Raw genomic sequence first — 23,654 nt, 5'->3', positions numbered from 1 at the left:
CATTTTACCCCCAAGAAAATGCCCAGCAAGTTGTAAAACTTCAACACTTCAATCTTAAATCTTTCCCAGTAAGTTCACATTTCAATCTCAAACTCCACTTTCTCTGCATACTTCAAACCCTATCTATTTCATCTGTAATCGCGAGAGCTCTCTGCTCTCCGATCGATCATACTGTAATGCACTGATAGATTTCTCGTGATAAAAAAGAGTTATGGCTGAGATCGCCAAGCTCGTCGATGTTCTCTCATCAGGTGATGATCTCTCTATAAGACTTCGCGCTGATTCATCACTCAATCTAGGGTTCCAGAAACTATGTTCAATTCTCCAGCAATCAGTAGAACCCACCGCCGATGATGCCAACAAGTTAGGGCTTCAACTTTGGGATCAGTCACAGATTCAAGCAGTAGCTTCCCTCGCACTTGCGCTTATCAACTCCACTCGATCTTTATCAGGTACTGTTAACACTTTATCCGTAAGTTGCAGGTTTATTAATTTAATATAATTAGTAGAAGTTTTATTGCGCGCGGCTTATTTGATATTATCACAGTTGAGCGAGTTGAACCTGTAATTGTGGCGGCTATTCAGCTTTCTGTAGAGTTTGCCTTGTGTTGTCTGGAAAAATGGATTTGCAACAGTGATGATTCAATGCTTCAGGTATTGAATTAAGTATACTGTCTTGTTCTTAAGTTTTGCTAGGGTGTTGTTTATGCACCATATTTGTGCTATATTTAATGATCATGTTCTCTCTACTTTCAGAGTTATATCCTGCAGCTATTAGAAATAGCATTAGTTGATGAAACAGACAAAGAGCTTGATCTGTCACAGGCATGCTCCTCTAATGTTAGCATGGATATGTTGCCAATAGCTGTAACTGAAGATAATGTTAGTAAATGGCAGGACGATAAAAGATGCATGCTTCAAGGTACTCTTGACCATTTGAAATTGCGTCATATGTTGAAATCATCTGGTATATAATGTTTATGTAACAGTTTTTTGTTTGTTTGATTCTATAGGGGGAAGATGTTCAAAGGAAGAGAAAACTGCTGATAGCCTTCTAATGACATTGGCTTCTGGATGGATGCACCCTGATAATGTGGATACAGCCACTATTGGGCAGTCTGTTCCTTATGATCGTAATAAATTGATCGATTTGTCTCAGCATTGGGCACTTGTACATTTGGAGTGTGTTCATCGTCTTGTTACTGTTTGCAAAAGCCTTTTAAGGCTTCCAGTTCCATTTGATGAGAAGTTTCCCTTTCCTAATTTGAGGAAGAAATTTTCATTTTGTGTGAAAGTATTCAAGTTACTGGGTAGACTTACTAAAAATAGCTCATATGCTCACTTTGATCCCAAGTTATTCCAATCTGTTGCTTCATTCACTGAGGTATTGCCCACCCTGTTCAGGCTGGGTTTTGATTTTGTAAGTGGAAATCCTGCAGTTGAGAGTGGCTTTGAAAGTCAAGTAATGCTGTTGCTTGAAGAGTTTATTCAGCTTGTACAGGCAATTTTCTGCAATACTCATGTGTTTCAAAACATTCAAGCATGCATTGCAGCTGCAATTTTTGATCATTTGGATCCTAATCTGTGGAGGTACAGCAAGAGTGCTGCTGCTAACCTGAGGCCTCCTTTGGCCTACTGCCCCCGTGTGGTTTCTTATGTTCTCAATCTAATTTTAGATGTGAGGAATAGAACATATCAGCTATTTGAGTACAAGGGCCTTGATGGTGATGGTGCAAGTGCCAGCCAACTTGTGGAGCCTCTTTCATGTCAGGTTCACTCAGCCAAGGTCAACCTGCTGAAGAAGTACTCGGTGGAGGAACTCTTGAGAATAATATTTCCACCATCAGTTCAGTGGGTGGATAATCTAATGCATCTGCTATTGTTCCTTCACTCTGAGGGTGTCAAATTGAAGCCTAAATTGGAGAGGTCATGTTCCAGTGTTACCAAAACATCTGTTACGTCTGAGTCCGAAAGCACCATTTGTCATGAAGATGAAGCCCTCTTTGGCGACCTTTTTTCAGAGGGTGGTCGGTCAGCAGGATCTGTAGATGGATATGATCAACCTGCTGTTGCACCTAGTTCTAATATAAGCAATATGCCCATTCAGGCTGCAACTGAATTGCTCAGCTTTTTGAATGATTGCATTTTTTCACATGAATGGTGTGGTCCTGTATATGAAGATGGGTGCAGGAAATTTACAAGCTACCACATTGATATTTTGCTTTCTATACTCAACTCCGAATGGTGTGATGCTGAAGAAAGAGGTCAGGATGATGGGATAGCTCTAAATGAACAAATAAAAGTTAGTCACAGGCATCTCGGTGACATTTGCCTTGATCTGTTCCATAACCTCCTGTCGCGTCATGTTTTGTCTGATTTAGTTGGAGAATCACTTGTTGAGAAAATCCTGGTTATTGAAAATGGTGCTTTTGCTTACAATGATCTAACTCTTGGTTTACTTGCGCATGCTGTTGTGTGTCTGGTAGATTCTGCTGGCAGCAACTTGAGGACCAAAATTTACAATATATTTGCTGATTTTGTGCGTGAAAAGGCAAAAACTATATGTTCAAAGTGTCCTAACCTGAAGGAGTTTCTGGAGATACTTCCCTCGTTGTTCCATATTGAGATACTGCTAATGGCTTTTCACCTATCTTCAGAAGATGAGAAGGCTGTTCAGGCTAATGTGGTATCCTCTACTCTTAAAGCCGTTGCTGTTCCCTCCAATGGTTTTGATAGTACGCAGTTGTCATGTTGGGCGCTATTAATTTCACGGTTGATAGTAATGCTTCGTCATATGGCGTTTTATCCCCATGTTTGTCCGTCATCCCTTCTTTTGGAGTTCAGGACCAAGCTGAGGGAAGCTGCTTCTTCAAGATTGAGGCCTCGTGTCAGTGGCAGCCATGCTTCATCTTGGGTCTCAATTTTGTTTGAAGGTGTAGTAGGTGGTTTTATTAAAGAAACACCTTTTTACAGTGTCTTGCTAAGTCATCTGATTGATATCGCACCTCTTCCACCATCTACATGTAGAGATGATCCAACAATAGCAAGCCTAGGCTTGTCCTGGGATGAGATCTGTGCCTCTTTTTCCAGGATACTGAGGTTCTGGGAAGGTAAAAAACCGGAAAAAGTGGAGGACCTGATAATTGAGAGATATATTTTTGTGCTTTGTTGGGATCTACCCGTCTTGAAATCCACATCGGAACATCTGCATCTTTGGCTAACTAGTGCTGAAGTTCCTGAACTCTCAAATGCTGAGCATTTTGTCTACTTTAGCCAATCACTTGTGGGTGAAATGGGGAAAATAAACTACAAACCTTTTTCTGCTATGTTGCTGGAGTTGATTCATCGCTTACATGATTTACATGTATCAGAAGATGTGAGAGAACTTGGATGGGAGTTTTTAAGGGCTGGATCTTGGTTATCTCTGTCACTGTCATTGCTTACTGCTGGTACCGCTGGACACTGCTTGAATAAGTCACTAGCTTCTGCTGTTCCTATTTCACCCGTGCAGACATCAAGAGATGGTAGATTTTGTGCCTTCACTGAAGGTGTTATTTCTACTTTAGTTGGTGCCAATCAAGTTGAACAGCTGATTAGAGTATTGTCATCTTTGCTGAAGAGATACCTAGAAGTTTACCAGAGAGCTTTAATTGTGACGATTGACAGTGATCAGCTTTTGGCCAACCGATTTTCACCTGCAATGTTATTTGTGCACACTGGTTTTGACAAATGCAAACAGGATGAATTGCTTGAGAAGCTGGGTTCTGATCCGTGCCAATATAAGCCTCTCTATGGAACTTTGTCAAAGCTGGACACAACTCTTGACAAGTTATCTTTGGGAGGTCACTCCAAAGTTTTATGGGAATCTTTGTTGCATGGATTCCCCTGTCTTCTTCAACCTCCAAGTGGGGTTCTGCTTTCATCTATCCTTAATGTTGCAGGAGTTGTGAATTGTATAGATGGGCTAATGAAGGTCATTGATGCTGGAGGAATTGCTTGCTTGGAGTCACAGGTCATCTCACAGATTCTTGAATTGGTCTGTAGGATCAAGTGTGACAGAATATTTGAAGACCTTCATGGAAAATGTAATGCTCTTTACCAAAGGTTGACTGCAGGCTCTGGTGGTGTTGACTATAGTAGCTTATTCATATTAAAACACATGGAGGAGTTTTTAAGGTGTGTCAATGAGAGAGATGGTGCTGATACTAGCGACATTTATGAAGTTCTTGTTGTCAAGGTAATTGATATTGTTGATAGCTTAAAGAGAGAGCCTTCCAGAATTGAGGTTTTGAGTTATTTCCTCTCTCTCGAGGACGTCTCCAAACAAATTAAAGATCTTTATGGTTCACAACGTGGTGATTTGTTGGTTCTGGTTGATGCTCTAGACAGATGCAACTCTGAGCAGGTCAATACCAGGGTTCTCAACTTTTTTGTTGATCTTTTATCTGGAGATTTGTATGCGCATGTCAAAGAGAAGTTGCAGAAGAAGTTTCTTCATATGGACATGGTCTACCTGTCAAAGTGGCTTGAAACCAGGCTTTTAGGAACTGAATCTAGTGGAGTTGCATGTGCAAAAGGAGCTTCAGTTTCTCTAAGAGAATCAACAATGAATTTCATCACATGCCTGCTGTCTCCTCCTCCTGAAATCCTGTCCCAGGAACTACATAAGCATTTGGTGAAATCTATGCTGATTTCACTTGATAAGGCTTTTCTGCTATTTGATTTCACTGTAGCCAAATGTTATTTTAATTTTCTCGTTCAGCTTTCTGGAGGTGAAAATTTAATCAAGCAACTTATGCGGCAGACAATGTTGCTGACTGAGAAGCTGGCTGGTGATGAGAATATGCTTCAAGGGCTGAAATATCTCTTAGGTTTCCTGGCAAGTGTCATGAGTGATTGCTGCTCTGCTAAGAGTGCCACTGAACGATCGTTTGTGAAGTCTATCTCTAACAGTAGTTCTATAGTGGGGTCTGAATCTACTAGATCTGTTGGCTCCAGGAAGAACACTGATGCTTTAGTCCTTTCTGCCAGTCAAGGTGGGTCCACATCAATTGAATGTGATGCAACTTCTGTTGATGAAGATGAGGATGATGGAACATCTGATGGTGAGAATGGTAGCCTGGACAAAGATGATGAGGAAGATAATAACAGTGAAAGGGCCCTTGCTTCTAAAGTTTGTACATTTACATCTAGCGGTAGCAATTTTATGGAACAACATTGGTACTTCTGCTACACATGTGATCTGACTGTGTCTAAAGGCTGTTGCTCTGTTTGTGCAAAAGTTTGTCACCGGGGTCATCGTGTGGTTTATTCTAGGTCCAGTCGCTTCTTCTGTGACTGTGGTGCAGGAGGTGTTCGTGGTAACAGTTGTCAATGTCTGAAACCTCGAAAATTTGCTGGAAGCAACACTACAGCCAGTCGTGGTGCTAGTAACTTCCAGTCTTTTCTGCCTTTCACCGAAAATGGAGATCAACTTCCTGACAGTGATTCTGATATCGATGAGGATGTTTTGGTGGAAGCAGACAACTCTATCAAGATGTCTATTCCAAAGGACCTTCAAGATGGGATGCCAATCTTATTAAATGAGCTTGATCTTGAAAGTTGTGTGGTGAGACTTTGCTCTTCATTTTTGCCTTCTATTACACGCTGGAGAGACTCTAGCCTTTCCAGGGAGAGGAAAATTTTCCTGGGTGATGAGAAAGTATTGTGTAACAGTGTTGACCTTTTGCAATTGAAGAAGGCATATAAAAGTGGATCGTTAGATTTGAAGATAAAGGCTGATTATTCAAATGCCAAAGAACTTAAATCCCACTTGACTAGCGGTTCTCTAGTTAAATCTTTACTCAGTGTTAGCACACGAGGTCGGCTTGCTGTTGGAGAAGGTGACAAGGTAGCCATATTTGATGTTGGACAGCTTATTGGACAAGTTACTGTTGCTCCTGTGACTGCAGACAAGACCAATGTGAAGCCTCTTTCTAGGAATGTTGTCCGTTTTGAGATTGTAAATCTCATTTTCAATCCTCTTGTAGAAAATTACCTTGCAGTGGCTGGCTATGAAGATTGCCAGGTTCTCACGGTAAATCATCGAGGTGAAGTGAGTGATCGTTTAGCCATTGAACTCGCTCTACCTCTACAAGGTGCTTATATTAAACATGTAGACTGGGTCCCTGGATCTCAAGTTCAGCTAATGGTGGTCACCAACAAATTTGTTAAAATATATGATTTATCCCTTGACAACATTAGTCCTGTGCACTATTTCACTTTGCCTGATGACATGATTATGGATGCTGCACTTATTATGGCTTCACAGGGTAGGGTGTTTCTGATTGTCCTTTCAGAACATGGTAGCTTGTACAGGTTGGAGTTGTCGTCAACAAAAGGGAATGTTGGGGCCAAGCCATTGAAGGAAATCCTGCAAATTGAGGGTAAAGAAAGACATGCAAAAGGTTCTTCCTTATATTTTTCGCTAATGCATCGGTTACTCTTTTTGTCCTTTCAAGATGGGACCACCTTGGTTGGCCGAGTAAATCCAGATGTAACTTCCCTAATAGAGGCCTCTGCCATATTGGAGAATGGAACAGATGGTAAACTTCGGCCAGCAGGATTGCACCGGTGGAGAGATTTATTTGGTGGCAGTGCCTTGCTTGGTTGCTTCTCAAGTTTGAACTCAAATGCTGCATGTGCTGTCTCATTTGGTGAACATGAAGTACTCGTACAGAACTTGCGACATTCAGTGGGTTCAGCATCTCCTGTTGTAGGGGTTGCTGCTCATAAGCCTTTGTCAAAAGACAAAATCCACTGTCTTGTGTTACATGAAGATGGAAGCCTTCAGATATACTCACATGTTCCAGCTGGTGTCGACTCTGGTGTCAGTGCTATCAGTGATAAGGTTAAGAAGCTTGGCCCTGGGATCCTCAACAATAAGGCTTATGGAGGTGCAAAACCAGAATTTCCACTTGATTTTTTTGAGAGAGCTACATGTATAACACAAGATGTGAAGCTGAGTAGTGATGCTGTAAGGAATGGTGATTCTGAAGTAGCTAAACAAACCCTGGCTTTTGATGAAGGATTCTTAGAGAGTCCCAGCCCTGGTGGATTCAAGGTAATTTTATATTTGTCTCCTAATTCATTGAATTTGCCTCTGTCTAGACATGGTTGTTTAAGATTCACCCTCTGAAGTGGAAAATGTTTCACATTTAAAAAGGTTAAAGTTGGAGTTGAGTGATGATTTGACAGTTTCAATCTTTATTTTTGTGTTTGGTGGTCTGACTACACAATCTAGGTGTTTTGAGTAGAGATGAGAGCATGATCATATGCGGTTGTTATCCTTACTTTTGCCTGTTGAATCTTAAATGAGCTAAGGGCTCGTTTGGTTAGGAACAAGTTATCCTGGGTTTAGTTATCCCATTCTCTATGTGGGATAAAAATAACACTACAATCCTGGGATAAGTTATCCCGCGATTTAATCCCAACCAAACATTGGATAAACTCATCCTGAAATTAATTCTAGGATTAGTTATCCCTTTCCCTTCCTACTAGACAAGCCCTAAGTGCATTGTTTTGATGGGAAATTGGCTGAAGTTGTTATTTACTGGAAAGAGAGTGCAATGTTGAGTTTGGACAAAACAAAGAAGTAGCCCTTATGCACGAAATTATATAAGATCCCCTTTTAAGATCAACCAAATCTTTTGAACTGAATATGATTGAATGTGTGATTGTATTTGCCCTTTTTCCAGATAAGGCTTTTAACTCTAATTACCAATATACACATGGGCATTGTTCTATATGAGTGCAATCGTTATTCTTTACAGTCTTGGAAAGTGTGGTATGGTAAGTCAGTAAACATAGTTTGTTCGACTTCGACTTATCTGTAGTTTCTTTTTTGAAGTTCGTAATGTTGTATTCTCCAACATTGATATTCTGGAGACCTCCAAAAAGTGCTAAAAAGAGCCTAGATTATTGACAAAAAGCCTAAAAGATCAACTATTTGTTCAACATCTTCTACATAATGTTCTTTACATATAGTAGAGAATTGTGACTTCAACTTTCAAGAAACGTCTCAATTATACCATATTAACACATCACATAAAAAAATATATTCAAGAAAAGCAAAAACAATTCTCATCGTTAATAATCATCATAGAAATGACATTTCAATAAAGACGAGCAATTACTATAAAATTTACAGTCTAATAAGTAAGAATCCAAGTGTACACAACTCTAGCACCAAGGGTGTCAGGTTCAAATCCTAGCAAAGACAAAAACACTAGGTGATCCTTTCCATCCGTCCTATCCTTGGTGGCCAGAGTTACCTGGTACATGTTGATGTGGGAGGTGACAGAGCGGTAAGTTGATTGTTGGTTTTTATTCCTCACTCTCGTATAGGTTAACTTGGTTCGTTCCATTTTTAGGGAAGGAACCACTGGAAGGACTGGAGTAGTATCTTCCGTAGTCGGAAGGAATTAGTCTCCACTAGCGTCATTCGAAGAATGAATATGAAAAGGGTTACCGTTTAGGATAAATGGATGTGGTCCAATGGCTAAAGCTCTGCCAGCTTCTTGTAGATTAAACTCTCTTCTCTTTAGGCTCCGAGTTCTTTTTTGGGGGATGGTCTAATTTACTAGTGGCAACGAAGTTCTTAAATGACTAGATTCTCCCGGGATGCTAGCTAAGCTATTCTATCCAGTGGAATTAGTCAAGGTGCGTGAAAGTTGGCCCAGACATAAAAAAAAGAAGAAGTGTACACAACTCTAACTAAAAAATAAAATAAAATACAAGGATAGTTAACAAAATACTTAAGATTAAGTTGGATGTCTGAAACAAATACCACGACACTTTTGAAGATGATATTAAATGAGGTTTAAGTTGTACTAGTACTATTTGATTATTTTAAATTGTAAATATTTGTTAGTTCTAATCAAACATATGATTATATTGTAAGTCCTTAATATTCCCTAACGAATTAAATTTTGGATTTTAGACCTTTTATTTGATTGTATTTTGATTAAAAAGTTATTATTATCTATAGAATAATATAATATATATTGATTGTATAATTAATTTAAAATTTTGGTACAATATTATTATTGCAATACTTTTTTTTAATGAATACCGTACATCATGAATTAGTAACTGCTTCCAATAAAAAAAATCCCAATTGTGTTGATTTTTTTTCTTGAAAATGCACACCAAATACCGTACTACAGATACCACGATATTGAAATTTTGGCTTCGGTATGGTAATTCAAATGTAGCAAAGCAGGCATATCCATAGCTGATGATGCGGATCCAATCTCATCTCCTGTAGTGAACTTTGGTTTTAAGAATTTATCTTTTCCTTCTGGAGAATATGATGAGCTTGGAGCTAAATAGTGTAGGATCGTTCCAGTCCCTCTTCCGGCGATGTGAATAACATAATGGGAGTCACTTTTCAGCCTTCTCTGCTACTTTTTGTGAGAGCTTATTATCCCCTAATAGGGGAATGCAAACATTTTAATACTATATTTCTTTGTTATTTGTACAGTTTGATATTCCCGTGAGCTCTCTGGTTTTGGCCCCAATCTTTCTGGCGTATGTTGTTGTTGTCGTTATTTTCATTAAATTAGCATGCTAACTTTTGATGCACTCTGTTTTGGAATCTAGATCATAGCCTCCTATATTACAACTTTCTAATGTGTGCCATTATTCCAGGTAACTGTTTCCAATTCGAATCCTGACCTTGTCATGGTTGGTCTGCGATTGCATGTGGGTAACACATCAGCGAATCACATACCTTCTGAGATAACTGTATTTCAGAGAGGGATAAAATTAGATGAGGGAATGCGTTCTTGGTATGATGTTCCGTTTACAGTCGCCGAGTCACTCCTTGCTGATGAAGAATTTATAATATCTGTTGGGCCAACATTTAGTGGATCTGCTTTACCCCGCATAGATTCCTTGGAAATTTATGGCCGATCGAAGGATGAATTTGGGTGGAAAGAGAAGATGGATGCTGTTCTTGACATGGAGGCTCGTGTACTTGGTTGTAATTCATGGCCTGCTGGATCTAGGAGGAAGTGTCGTGCAACACAGTCTGCATCACTGGAGGAACAAGTTGTGGCTGCTGGACTGAAGCTCTTATCAAGAATCTACTCTTTGTGCAAACCACAAGGTTGCTCAAAAGTTGAGGAAGCCAAGGGGGAGCTGAGCAAATTGAAGTGTAAGCCATTGTTAGAAACAGTACTTGAAAGTGACAGAGAGCCTCTGTTGCAGGCAGCTGCCAATCGTGTTCTGCAGGCTGTCTTCCCAAAGAGGGAGATATATTACCAAGTAACTGCCTGGACCATCTGTCTGAAATGAGTGAATTTATTTTGTTCTTTCTCTGTTTTTGTAAAATATTTTAACATGATTGGAGATTTCTGTCTGAATAGGTTAAGGATGCCATCCGACTTGCTGGAGTTGTGAAATCCACCGCCATGCTCTCATTAAAACTTGGCATGGATGGGACCACTTCTGGGTGGATTGTGGAGGAATTTACTGCACAGATGCGTGTGGTTTCCAAGATTGCACTGCATCGTCGCTCAAACCTTGCGTCTTTTCTTGAGATGAATGGTAAATTTTTTTTTGGTTTACTGATAATTCTTTGTATTAGTATCCAGTGCCCCTCACCCTTAGATGTGGTGCGATTTGCTAGGGTCAAAATAATGAAGGGCATTGTTTCCTTCACTATTTTGATCAACCTCCTTGTCCCCCAATTCTCTCTCTCTTCCCTTATCTGTTTGTTTACATGTCTCTTGTCACTCTTGACAACTTTATGAAGCAATTCATTATAACTTATCAAATTTTACCTTCAGAAAACAATTTTTGGGCGTCCTTCCATGGGCAATTCCTTATTTGTTCTTTTGAATGTAGGTTCTGAAGTTGTTGATGGACTCATGCAAGTTCTTTGGGGAATTTTAGACATAGAGCAACCAGACACACAGACCATGAACAATATTGTTGTGTCGTCTGTCGAACTTATCTACTGTTATGCTGAGTGTTTAGCATTGCATGGCAAAGATGGTGGCAGGTCTTCTGTTGCACCTGCTGTTTCATTGTTTAAAAAACTGCTGTTCTCTGCCAATGAGGCTGTTCAAACATCCAGCAGGTTGTTATAGCTTTTGAATCTATTTCTCTGAAAGCCTTACTGTGATTTTTTCATTTTTCATTTGCTTATGTCTCCAAATCTTCATTTCTTTGGTTCCAGCTTGGCTATATCGTCAAGATTCCTTCAAGTTCCATTCCCCAAGCAAACAATGATAGGTACTGATGACGCGGAGAACTCATCCTCTGTTCCTTCGCGAGTTGATGCTTCCGCTAGAGCTAGTGGAGGTACTCAGGTCATGGTTGAAGAAGACTCCATTACATCATCTGTTCAATATTGTTGTGATGGTTGCTCTACTGTTCCTATCCTAAGGCGAAGATGGCACTGCACTGTGTGCCCAGATTTCGATTTGTGTGAGGCATGTTATGAAGTGCTAGATGCAGACCGTCTCCCACCACCACATTCTAGAGATCACCCTATGACAGCTATTCCAATTGAAGTGGAAACATTTGGTGGGGAAGGAAGTGAAATTCATTTCACTACTGATGATTTAAGTGATTCAGGTTTGGTGACAGTTGCATCTGATGTTGGCGTGCAGAGTTCTGCTCCATCAATCCACGAGTTGGAACCAACTGAATCGGAAGAGTTTTCAGAAACAATACTTGATCCTGTTACTATTTCTGCTTCCAAAAGAGCTGTTAACTCTCTCCTTCTTTCTGAACTACTTGAGCAACTGAAAGGATGGATGGAAACTACTTCAGGAACTGGGGCTATTCCAGTTATGCAGCTCTTCTACAGATTGTCTTCAGCTGTTGGCGGACCATTTGCTGACAGTTCAGAACCTGAAAGCATAGGATTGGAGAATTTGATAAAATGGTTTTTGGATGAGATAAATCTGAATAAACCTTTCACATCCAGAAGCCGCACCCCTTTTGGGGAAGTCACAATCCTGGTATATATGTTCTTTACCTTAATGCTGAGAAACTGGCACCAACCGGGAACCGATGGCTCTGCGACTAAATCTGGAGGTGTGGTGAATGAAGCGCATGACAAAACTGCCTTACATATCTCAACTCCCACTTGTGTTACTGCTTCATCTACCTTAGATGGTCAAGAGAAAATAGACTTCATCTCTCATTTACTTCGTGCTTGTGGCTATCTTAGGCAACAAGCATTTGTCAATTATCTGATGAACATTCTGCAGGAGCTAACTCAAGTTTTTAAATCTCCATCTGTTAGCACAGATCCATCTTCTGGGTTGAACACCGCTTCTGGTTGTGGTGCTTTGTTGACAATCCGCAGGGAAGTGCCTGCAGGTAACTTCTCTCCATTCTTTTCAGACTCATATGCAAAATCACACCGAGCGGACATATTTGTGGACTACCACCGGCTGTTGTTGGAGAACACTTTCCGTCTGCTCTACAGCTTGATACGACCAGAGAAACACGACAAGGCTGGAGAGAAAGAGAAGCTCTACAAGATGCCTTCTGGTAAAGATTTGAAGCTAGATGGATATCAGGATGTTCTTTGCAGCTATATCAACAATCCTAACACCAGTTATGTTAGAAGGTATGCTAGGAGGCTTTTTCTGCATCTCTGTGGTAGTAAGACACACTACTACAGTGTTCGAGACTCTTGGCAGTTCTCAACTGAAGTTAAAAAGCTCTATAAACACATAAATAAATCTGGTGGATTTCAAAGTTCAATCTCGTACGAGAGAAGTGTGAAGATAGTAAGGTGCCTAACAACCATGGCTGAAGTCGCTGCAGCTCGTCCTCGAAATTGGCAAAAGTATTGTTTAAGGCATGGTGATGTTCTTCCTTTCCTTTTGAATGGAATATTTTATTTTGGGGAGGAGTGTGTAATTCAGACATTGAAGCTTCTGAATCTGGCCTTCTATACTGGGAAGGATAGCAGCCACTCATCACAGAAGGCTGAGGTAGCGGAAGTTGGAACAGCTGCAATTAAATTAGGGTCACAAGCCCCTGAATCTAAAAAGAAGAAGAAGGGAGAAGAAAGTGATTCTGGTGTTGAAAAAACTCAGTTGGATATGGAAGCAGTGGTTGATGTTTTCAGTGGAAAAGGTGATGTGTTGAGGCAATTTGTTGACTGCTTTCTATTGGAATGGAATTCAAGCTCCGTGCGCTCAGAATCCAAATCAGTTCTTCTCGGTGTCTGGTACCATGGGAATCTGGCATTCAAGGAAACATTGTTAACTGCTCTTTTACAGAAGGTAAATTTTTTGCCAATGTATGGGCAGAACATCATTGAATTTACAGAACTTGTTACATTATTGTTAGGGAAGGTCCCCGATCATGGTGCGAAGCAACAGAGTGCTGAAGTTGTTGACAAATGCTTGACCACTGATGTGATTAGTTGCATATTTGACACACTCCATTCACAAAATGAGCTTTTGGCTAATCATCCAAACTCTCGAATATACAACACTTTGAGTGGTTTGGTGGAATTTGATGGTTACTACCTTGAGAGTGAGCCTTGTGTAGCCTGCAGCTCCCCTGAGGTTCCCTCTAGTAGGATGAAGCTTGAAAGTTTGAAGTCAGAAACAAAGTTTACAGACAACCGCATCATTGTGAAATGTACTGGTAGCTATACCATTCAGAGTGTGGCCATGAATGTTCATGATGCTCGGAAATCCAAGTCAGTGAAAGTTCTGAACCTTTATTACAATAACAGGCCCGTGGCTGACTTGTCAGAGTTGAAAAACAATTGGTCCCTTTGGAAGCGTGCAAAAAGCTGCCATCTTGCTTTTAATCAGACCGAGCTGAAAGTTGATTTTGCCATCCCAATCACAGCATGTAATTTCATGATTGAATTGGATTCTTTTTATGAAAATCTTCAAGCTTTGTCTCTCGAGCCATTGCAATGTCCCCGTTGCAGTCGGGCTGTGACTGATAGGCACGGTATTTGCAATAATTGTCATGAGAATGCCTATCAATGTAGGCAGTGCCGGAACATCAATTATGAAAATCTTGATTCCTTCTTATGCAATGAGTGTGGATACAGCAAATATGGTCGGTTTGAATTTAATTTTATGGCAAAGCCAAGTTTCACTTTTGATAGCATGGAAAATGATGAAGACATGAAAAGGGGGTTGGCTGCAATAGAGGCAGAGTCGGAAAATGCTCATCGTAGATATCAGCAGCTTTTAGGATTCAAAAAACCTTTGCTGAAGATTGTGTCTAGTGTTGGTGAAAATGAGATGGACTCTCAGCAGAAAGATTCAGTTCAGCAAATGATGGTCTCTTTGCCTGGACCTTCATGCAAGATAAACCGTAAAATTGCTCTTCTGGGTGTCCTTTATGGTGAGAAATGCAAAGCAGCATTTGATTCTGTCAGTAAGAGTGTTCAAACCCTCCAAGGTTTGAGGCGGGTTTTGATGAATTACCTGCATCAGAAACAATCAGATAATGCTAGTCCAGCCTCTAGATTTGTTGTTTCAAGGGTACCGAATAGTTGCTATGGTTGTGCTTCAACTTTTGTCACCCAGTGTTTGGAGATATTACAGGTGCTATCAAAACATCCGACATCTAAGAAGCAACTTGTTGCTGCTGGTGTTCTGTCTGAGCTGTTCGAAAATAACATCCATCAGGGCCCTAAAACAGCTCGTGTCCAAGCTAGAGGAGCTCTTTGTGCCTTCTCTGAGGGTGACACTAATGCAGTAGCTGAGTTGAACAGTCTAATACAGAAGAAGGTAATGTATTGCCTTGAACATCATCGCTCCATGGACATTGCGTTGGCTACCCGTGAGGAGTTGTCACTGCTTTCTGATGTGTGTTCATTGTCGGATGAATTCTGGGAATCAAGATTAAGAGTCGTTTTCCAGTTGTTATTTGCATCTATCAAGGTGGGAGCTAAACATCCTGCAATATCTGAGCATGTGATTCTTCCTTGCCTGAGGATCATATCTCAGGCTTGTACTCCTCCAAAGCCTAACGTTGTTGACAAAGAACAAGGAGCAGGAAAATCTTCTCATGTCACACAAGTGAAAGATGACAGTTCAAATGTTTCTGGATCTAATAGCCTTGTTAATGGGAGTAAGTCAATGTCAGGATCGTCAGAGAAAAGTTGGAATGGCTCTCAGAAGGCTCAAGATATACAACTGTTGAGCTATTCAGAGTGGGAAAAAGGAGCCTCCTATCTAGATTTTGTGAGACGACAGTATAAGGTTTCTACGGCTGGAAAAAGTGGTCAAAGATCTCGTCTTCAGAGGCATGACTATCTTGCACTGAAATATCTTCTCAGGTGGAAGCGACATACTTCAAAAACAGCTAGAAGTGAGATATCATCATTTGAGCTGGGTTCATGGGTTACGGAACTCATACTGAGTGCTTGTTCACAGTCTATTAGGTCGGAGATGTGTATGTTGATTAGCTTACTCTGTGGCCAGAGTTCATCACGGCGGTTTCGCTTGCTAAACTTGCTCATGTCTTTGTTATCGGCAACTCTTTCTGCCGGAGAAAACGCTGCTGAGTACTTCGAACTGCTGTTTAAAATGATAGACTCGGAGGATGCTCGTCTTTTCTTGACTGTGTGTGGTTGCTTAACAACGATATGTAAGTTGATCACTCAGGAACTGGTTAATGTTGAAAAGTTGGAGAGGAGCCTGCATGTTGACATATCTCAGGGCTTTATTCTTCATAAACTTATTGAGCTCCTTGGCAAGTTTTTGGAGGTTCCAAACATCAGATCCAGGTAAGTACTCTTTACATTCTTAATATATTGAATTATTCACTCTGACATATTTGCTGATCAATGTTTCTCGGCTGTTCTCATGTAGATTCATGAGAGAGCATTTGCTTTCAGAGGTTCTTGAGGCTTTAATTGTGATTAGGGGCTTGGTTGTGCAGAAGACAAAACTTATAAATGACTGTAATAGACTTCTCAAAGATCTTCTTGATAGTCTTCTGCTAGAGAGCAATGAAAATAAACGTCAGTTCATCCAAGCATGCATTTCTGGTCTACAAATTCATGGAGATGAGAACAGAGGCCGAACTTCTTTGGTGCGTAATGAATTTCTTGATTTTTCCCCAAAGAAAAAAGCTGCCATATTAGTGAAGTGTTATTTTTTTTTAAATTCTTTTTGTGGAGAAAATATTCTGGTTTATGAATTATTTCCTACGTTTGCTTTTCTGTTTCTTCTTTGGTTTATTTTTGGGCTCAAAAATTGAAAATGCGTGCAGCAGATCTGATTTCCTCTTTTGCTGGAGTATCAGATTGCGGTTGACAAACTACTTATTTGGGATAGTAATTTCACTACCAATGGAACAATTTGTACATGATTTCTTGAATTTCTTTCTCCACAAGTTTCTTCATCAGATATTCCCAGGTTCAAATGAGAAACAGTTAACATGCTTTCTTAGTTTAAATTATATTGTTGGAAAGTTTGTTCTTTAGTTGATATTGGGGAAGACCATTTTATCAAGCAGATCAGATTGAAGCCTTACTTTTCCTTTTGCTGATACTTGATCATTGCCTGGATTCCTATTTATTTTGGTATATAGGGAGTCAGTTCGATTTCTTCCTCCACTATCTGCTCGGTGCATAGTAGTTTAGTTGGTGAATTTACATCTATTTTGTCATGCAGTTCATCTTGGAGCAACTCTGCAATCTGATTAGCCCATCAAAACCAGAGCCAGTGTATCTTCTGATCTTGAACAAGGCTCATACACAAGAAGAATTTATCAGGGGATCAATGACGAAGAATCCATATTCAAGTGCTGAAATTGGTCCCTTGATGCGTGATGTCAAAAATAAAATCTGCCAGCAACTTGATCTCTTGGGTCTGCTTGAAGATGATTATGGCATGGAATTGTTGGTCGCTGGGAATATTATCTCTCTAGATTTGAGTATTGCTCAAGTCTTTGAGCTAGTATGGAAGAAATCCAATAGTCAGTCTGCAAGTGTAGTTGCCTCGACAACTTCACTTTCTTCCAGTGCTGCTGTATCAGTTCGAGATTGCCCTCCAATGACAGTGACCTACCGGCTGCAGGTTCTCTTGTTTTTTTTTGCTGCCATTGTATTGTAGAATGTAGTTGATGCAAACCTTACAACAACATACGCAGTGTAATCCTACAAGTGAGGTTGGGGGAGGTTAGAGTGCACGCAGACCTTACCCCTACCTCTTAGAGATAGAGAGGTGGTTTCCAGGAGACCCTCAACTTAAATAAGCCTATCAAACAGTTTGAAAAGGGGATACAGATATGGGAGCAACAACAACAATAAAACAGTGCAAAATGGAGAGTAATACAAAACAAACAGGAGAAATAACAGTAATAACAACAAAATAATGCAATAATCAGCACCCCAAAAAAACACCAATGGTATAGCCGAAATTGAAGATCAAATAACTACGAGAAATGTGCTAATACTATTGGTAAGAAGGAAGGTCCAAGCATAACCACCAAGCCTATCCCGCAGGGAGGCAAGAGAAATGCTCAACTACCAACTAACCTTCTACCCTAATCCACGACCTCCAAACGTCCTAGGTTAGATCAAGATGTGCCATGTCCTGTCTAATCACTTCCCCCTCCCTCTCCCCAATACTTCTTCGGCCTGCCTCTTCCTCTCCTGATGCAAACCTAAAGGGAAAAAAAAAATGTTCTTTTCATGGCTCTATTATGTTGTTTTTGTCTTTTTGTCCTTGAAAAACCTGATTTACATCTATGCTTGATTGGCATTTGTATAGCTTCTTTGGTACGCTAACACTTCCTCGATCTTTTATTCAGGGCTTAGATGGTGAAGCTACTGAGCCCATGATTAAAGAAATTGACGAGGATAGAGAGGAGACCCAAGATCCAGAAGTGGAGTTTGCGATAGCTGGTGCAGTGCGGGATTGTGGTGGACTGGAAATTCTTTTAGGCATGGTTCAGGTATATAAGTATTGATTCAAACTTTAGCAGGTTATTCATTTTATACATGCAACTCATTTCCCTTCTAGTAGTACTTTTGCTTGGTATTCCTGCTTTGCTTTGGTTTTTATTTCCCGTTGTTAGAACTGGTTGTATTTGGATGTTGGGTTGAAGAGACTGCGCAAGAAAGGTTATACATTTCTGTAGCTTAAACAAATGACATACTGGTGATAATTAGATCATGACAGATTCTGTTTGTGACCTTGTTCATGTCTTGATACTGGTTAATTTTGCAGCGTTTGCAAGATGATTTCAAGTCCAATCGAGAGCAGTTAGTTGCAGTGCTTAATTTGCTCATGCTTTGTTGCAAGATAAGAGAAAACAGGAAAGCATTGCTAAAGCTGGGAGCTTTAGGCTTACTTCTTGAGACTGCTAGGCGTGCTTTCTTTGTGGATGCCATGGAACCAGCTGAGGGTATTCTTTTGATCGTGGAGAGCTTAACACTAGAAGCAAATGAGAGTGATAACATCAGCATTACTTCTGATGTAGATGTAGTCTCCAGTGATGAAGCAGGTGCTGGTGAACAGGCAAAGAAAATTGTACTACTTTTCCTTGAAAGATTGTCTCATCCATCTGGACTTAGAAAGTCAAATAAGCAGCAGAGGAACACTGAGATGGTTGCAAGAATATTGCCCTACTTGACTTACGGGGAACCTGCAGCAATGGAAGCTCTTGTACAGCATTTTGAACCTTGTTTACAGAATTGGCGCGAATTTGATAGGCTGCAAAAACTTTACGAAGACAATATGAAAGATGAAACAATTGCACAGCAAGCCTCAAAGCAAAAATACACCCTAGAGAATTTTGTTAGGGTTTCAGAATCCCTCAAGACAAGTTCCTGTGGAGAGAGGTTGAAAGATATTATACTGGAAAAAGGGATTACTGGGGCTGCAATCAGCCATCTGAAAGAAAGCTTTGCTTTCACTGGACAGGTTGGTTTCAAATCAACTGTGGAGTGGGCCTCGGGTTTAAAGCTTCCATCTATTCCTCTTATTTTATCCATGCTGAGGGGCTTGTCAATGGGCCATTTGGCAACTCAAAAGTGCATAGATGAAGGAGGAATCTTGCCATTGCTTCATGCTTTAGAGGGTGTCGCCGGTGAAAATGAGATTGGAGCCAGGGCTGAAAACTTGTTGGACACGCTGTCTGACAAGGAGGGAAAAGGTGATGGGTTCTTAGCTCAGAAAGTTCACCAACTACGTCATGCGACAAAGGATGAGATGAGGCGACGAGCATTGAGGAAGAGAGCAGAATTACTGCAGGTTCCTTGCCATCCCACTTATCCTACATTACTATTCTTAATGTCCTTTGCGTCTTCATTTTTGTGTTGGCTCGACTTAACACAACTGATGTGTTGCGTAGTAATGAATGATGAAATACCACTTGTCCTCATCTGAAGCATATTTTATGGTCAAATCTTCCCAGCAAAATTGCATATCATCGTCTCCTGTTTGGTAACAAATCATTTCCAGAACTAGAGATCCTTAGATGATGAGTAGACATAACAGGAGCATTACTTAAGAATATTTCTTAAGTAGTTGAAACATGTTGCTAAATATAATTTAAAATTGGAAGTTAGAAGTGTCTGTCTTGAATGTAAGAACTGATATTGAGACGCTGTGGGATTGTACAGAAGCTTAGCAACAGTATCTATCTCTTAGGAAATGATTGATACTGAAGCTAGAATTTCTTCAATGTAGGTCGGTGGTTACTTCATATTGTTATATGCAGATGCTAAAGTAGAAAAGTTTTCTATCAAGCATCTAATCATTCTCTGGCACGAATATCTTTTAATCTAGTGACACAATATGCTTCTTCCCTTTCCATGTGTTCCTTATGATCTATTTAATGAAGCTTCTTAGATTTCTTTTAGATGCAACATTTAATATCTAACAATTGAGGTTATAGATGTTGTTTCGGTTGTGCCAATATCGTAACTAAGGAGATTCGTCTCATTTTTATGGTACCAGGGACTTGGTATGCACCAAGAACTGTCCTCAGATGGTGGTGAACGTATTGTTGTTGCTCGACCTGTCTTGGAAGGTTTGGAAGATGTTGAGGATGAAGAAGAGGAAGGCTTGGCTTGCATGGTTTGTCGTGAAGGCTACCGCTTGCGCCCTACAGACTTGCTTGGTGTTTACACTTATAGTAAACGGGTTAATCTTGGTGTTGGAAGCCCTGGAAATGCTCGTGGGGACTGTGTCTACACAACGGTCAGCCATTTCAACATCATACATTTTCAGTGCCATCAGGAGGCTAAACGAGCAGATGCGGCCTTAAGTAAACCTAAAAAAGAATGGGATGGAGCAGCCCTAAGAAATAACGAGACACTATGCAATAATCTTTTCCCACTAAGAGGTCCATCAGTACCAATAGGCCAATATATACGCTATGTTGACCAATACTGGGATTACCTGAATGCTCTTGGGCGTGCTGATGGGAGTCGGCTCCGGTTGTTAACTTACGACATTGTTTTGGTGAGTTTCCATCTTTGTTATTCCTTTCTATCATGTTTCCATCTCTCCACTCCTGATCTTTTCTTTTTTTTCTCTATCCCTCTTTTTTCCTTTTTTAAGAAGGTAACATTTGTGTATTCCTTTACACCAAAAATCGAACAGCCCTAAGCACATCTTCTGGAATAGTTGGCTTTATCTTCAAAACATCTTTGGTTTCTCTCTTCCCTAACTGTCCCCCAAATGCAAGCTGGAATAATCTTCCATCTCATTTTCTGAATTGCATTATTGCCTTCTCTGTTCCAGCCTCTTTTATTTTAATCCCTCCCTTTCCATGTGGTTGGGGTTGAGGAGGGAGGAATGGTTTTGTTGGACGATGATGTAGGTTAGGGGTGTTAAATGGGAGGGTTGGGTCAATTTTAGGTAGGTCAAGACAGGTTAACGCATTGAACAGCTAATGACCCAACCTTGCCTAAAGTTTGCTTGTGTCAATATGGGTTGGGTTAAAGTGGGATAAATCAACTGGTTATAACCCACAACTTGACCTAGCTACTTTATTTTCCTCAACCATACTTCACCAATACATGTTCTTACTGTAATTAATCTTTCTTTATCTCACAGAATGCCCTTCTGAACTACCAATGCATGTTCTTTCTGAATTTTATTTTTTATTCTCTGTTATTCTACCAGTCAAAAACAGTTTCTCTTGTTGGATTACAACCTTCATTTTCACATGAGATTTTGTGTGCTTTGGTATCTGTCATCGTCTGTTTACCATGTTTTGTTGATGTTACGGTTACTTGCATATATGCTCTGCAATGCTTTCCTATTAGTTGTCATGTTTTTCTTCACATTCCTACTTTGATTTGCTTCACTTGAGCCGAGGGTCTTTTGGAAACGACCTCTCTAAGGTCTGCATACACCTACCCTCCCCAAACCCCACTTTATGGGATTTCACTGGGTATGTTGTTATTGTTGATTTTGTGTGCTTCCTCTTTTGTTGATTTCAGAAGGTTAAATTGGTTCAATAAATTAAGAAAAAGTTCTTGCACTTTTTGAGACTACGAATTTGTTCATAAAATTCATTCTTATTCTCTTGAGCATGGAGTAGAAGATCTGAAAACTTGGTCAAAAATGTGTTTCATTTTCTCTTATGGCAAATGGACTTCCCTCCTGATGGAAAATCAGGACCTCTTTTTTGCTTTTCTAAATCCTTTTCCAATTTATTCAACTTTATTTTGTAATCATTTTATTCTACTTTTTCCCATTGTAATTTGATAGAGTAGAATAGTTGCAGAAAAGGTAAGAATATGTGTTGAACGTATTCCAAATCAGACTATCTGATGTTTAAAATTTGACAGCAAAAAGGTCAGAAACACAACTAAGTCAACATTACCTCTGTTAGAAGTACAAAAAGTCGAGAACCCACAATCTGCTTAGAAATTTATCATTCCTGCTGGGGTTCAAAAGTTGCTAATGGTCACCAACTTGGATAATTAATTATGACCTGTTGGGTTGGGTCTTAACCCGTTAGGTAACACTTGTTTCAACCCAAGCTGACCCAATATTTTGATGGGTCAACCCATCTTGACCATTAGCTCTCTAGTTATTGACCGAACCAGTTCAAGCTTTGGCTGGTTACATATTTTTGGGCTGATTTTTCCACTTCTGAAGTAGGTGAAGCTGCTTACAACAGAGACTGTTGATGCTAATGCAAATCTTTTTTGGGTGACATGCAGATGCTTGCTCGATTTGCCACTGGTGCTTCATTTAGTGCAGATTGCAGGGGTGGTGGAAAAGACAGTAATGCTCGATTTTTGCCTTTCATGATGCAAATGGCTCATCACCTTCTTGATCATGATTCTTCTCAGCAGCATATCATGATCAAGTCTATCTCAACCTATTTAAGTTCTCCTGCAACAGAATCCAGAGCCTCCACTACCGTTGGAACTCAGACTTCTGCTGGTACAGAGGAGACTGTCCAATTCATGATGGTTACCTCACTTCTTTCAGAATCCTATGAGTCGTGGCTGCAGAATCGCTCTTCCTTTTTACAACGAGGTATATACCATGCGTATATCCAGCGGACTCATGGCAGGCCTGTGCCTCGCTCTTCCCCCAATGTGTCTGGGGCTTTGAAAACGGAGTCGGGAAGTACAAGTACATCTGCTTCTGAGGCTGGGGGATCAATTGAGTTATTCTCAACTATTCAACCAATGCTTGTCTACACTGGTTTGATAGAACAGCTGCAGCGCTTCTTCAAGGTAAAAAAATCACCTAGTGCGACCACCTTGCAAACCCAAGGGACTTCCAAGAATGTGGAAGATGATGACGAGGGCAGAAAGCTAGAAGGCTGGGAGGTAGTCATGAAAGAGAGACTATTAAATGTTAAGGAAATGGCAGATTTCTCGTCTGAACTGTTATCATGGCTTGATGACATGACTTCAGCAACGGATTTCCAGGAGGCATTTGATGTTCTTGGTGTTTTGAGTGATGTTCTTTCTGGGTTCAGTCGATGTGAGGATTATGTACATGCTGCAATCAGTGGTGGGAAAAACTGATCTATCAAAGCTGTTTTTGTGATGTGCTTTCTGGGTTCAGTCAATGTGAGGATTATGTACATTGTTTCTGCTCGGTGGTGGGCCAAACCAAGGATGTGTCGAAGGCCGACTTTGGTTAAATATTGTATTCCCTAGTCTTTTTACTTCGGTGTATGTGAAATATTCTTTGTAGGTGCGTCTCTAATTCCCTTGTTACACGAGTGGCGAGTGAGCCCTAGAAGAGCCTTCGAGTTTTGTTTCTCAATGTAGTCGAAGTGTACATCTATCTGTATTGACCATAATCTCATTAATATTGCTTTATTTAACTTAAACTAGTAAAATAGCCACCACTTTGGGCTGCCAAAAATTAAATACTTTGTATTACAACCATTATAAATGCAAGTATATATTTTTTAATCATTCCAAATACACCACAAAATAAATATAGATACAAGCAGATCAAACAATTGTAGAATAAGTATATCACGGAGCCCCCACTTTGGGCAGCCAAAATTAAATACTTTGTATTACAACCATTATAAATGCAAGTATATATTTTTTAATCATTCCAAATACACCACAAAATAGATATAGATACAAGCAGATCAAACAATTGTAGAATAAGTATATCACGGAGCCCCCACTTTGGGCAGCCAAAAATTAAATACTT

General features: G+C 40.1%; 1 protein-coding gene across 2 annotated transcripts; it reads left to right on the top strand.

The window, feature by feature from the left end:
* Positions 1-86: 86 nt before the first annotated feature.
* On the top strand, positions 87-23,401 carry LOC125810904 (auxin transport protein BIG). 2 transcript variants are annotated; one of them, XM_049490403.1, is made up of 14 exons: positions 87-452; positions 548-648; positions 751-922; positions 1,014-7,102; positions 9,691-10,308; positions 10,410-10,590; positions 10,891-11,125; positions 11,225-15,775; positions 15,861-16,083; positions 16,668-17,072; positions 17,809-17,952; positions 18,228-19,253; positions 19,962-20,468; positions 22,184-23,401. In XM_049490403.1, exons 1-14 carry the CDS (start codon positions 212-214, stop codon positions 23,003-23,005), a joined length of 15,315 nt encoding a protein of 5,104 aa, XP_049346360.1. In that variant the 5' UTR covers positions 87-211; the 3' UTR covers positions 23,006-23,401. The 2 variants fall into 2 exon arrangements, with proteins under 2 accessions (XP_049346360.1, XP_049346359.1); XM_049490402.1 differs by having other exon boundaries at positions 548-654; positions 757-922.
* Positions 23,402-23,654: the final 253 nt, after the last annotated feature.

The sequence above is a fragment of the Solanum verrucosum genome, unplaced genomic scaffold, assembly GCF_900185275.1.
Source record: "Solanum verrucosum unplaced genomic scaffold, falcon-dt-bn FXZP01000032.1, whole genome shotgun sequence".
Taxonomy (NCBI): domain Eukaryota; kingdom Viridiplantae; phylum Streptophyta; class Magnoliopsida; order Solanales; family Solanaceae; genus Solanum; species Solanum verrucosum.
Note: the sequence above shows the minus strand (reverse complement) of the source record. Positions and strands in the feature narration are given on the sequence as shown.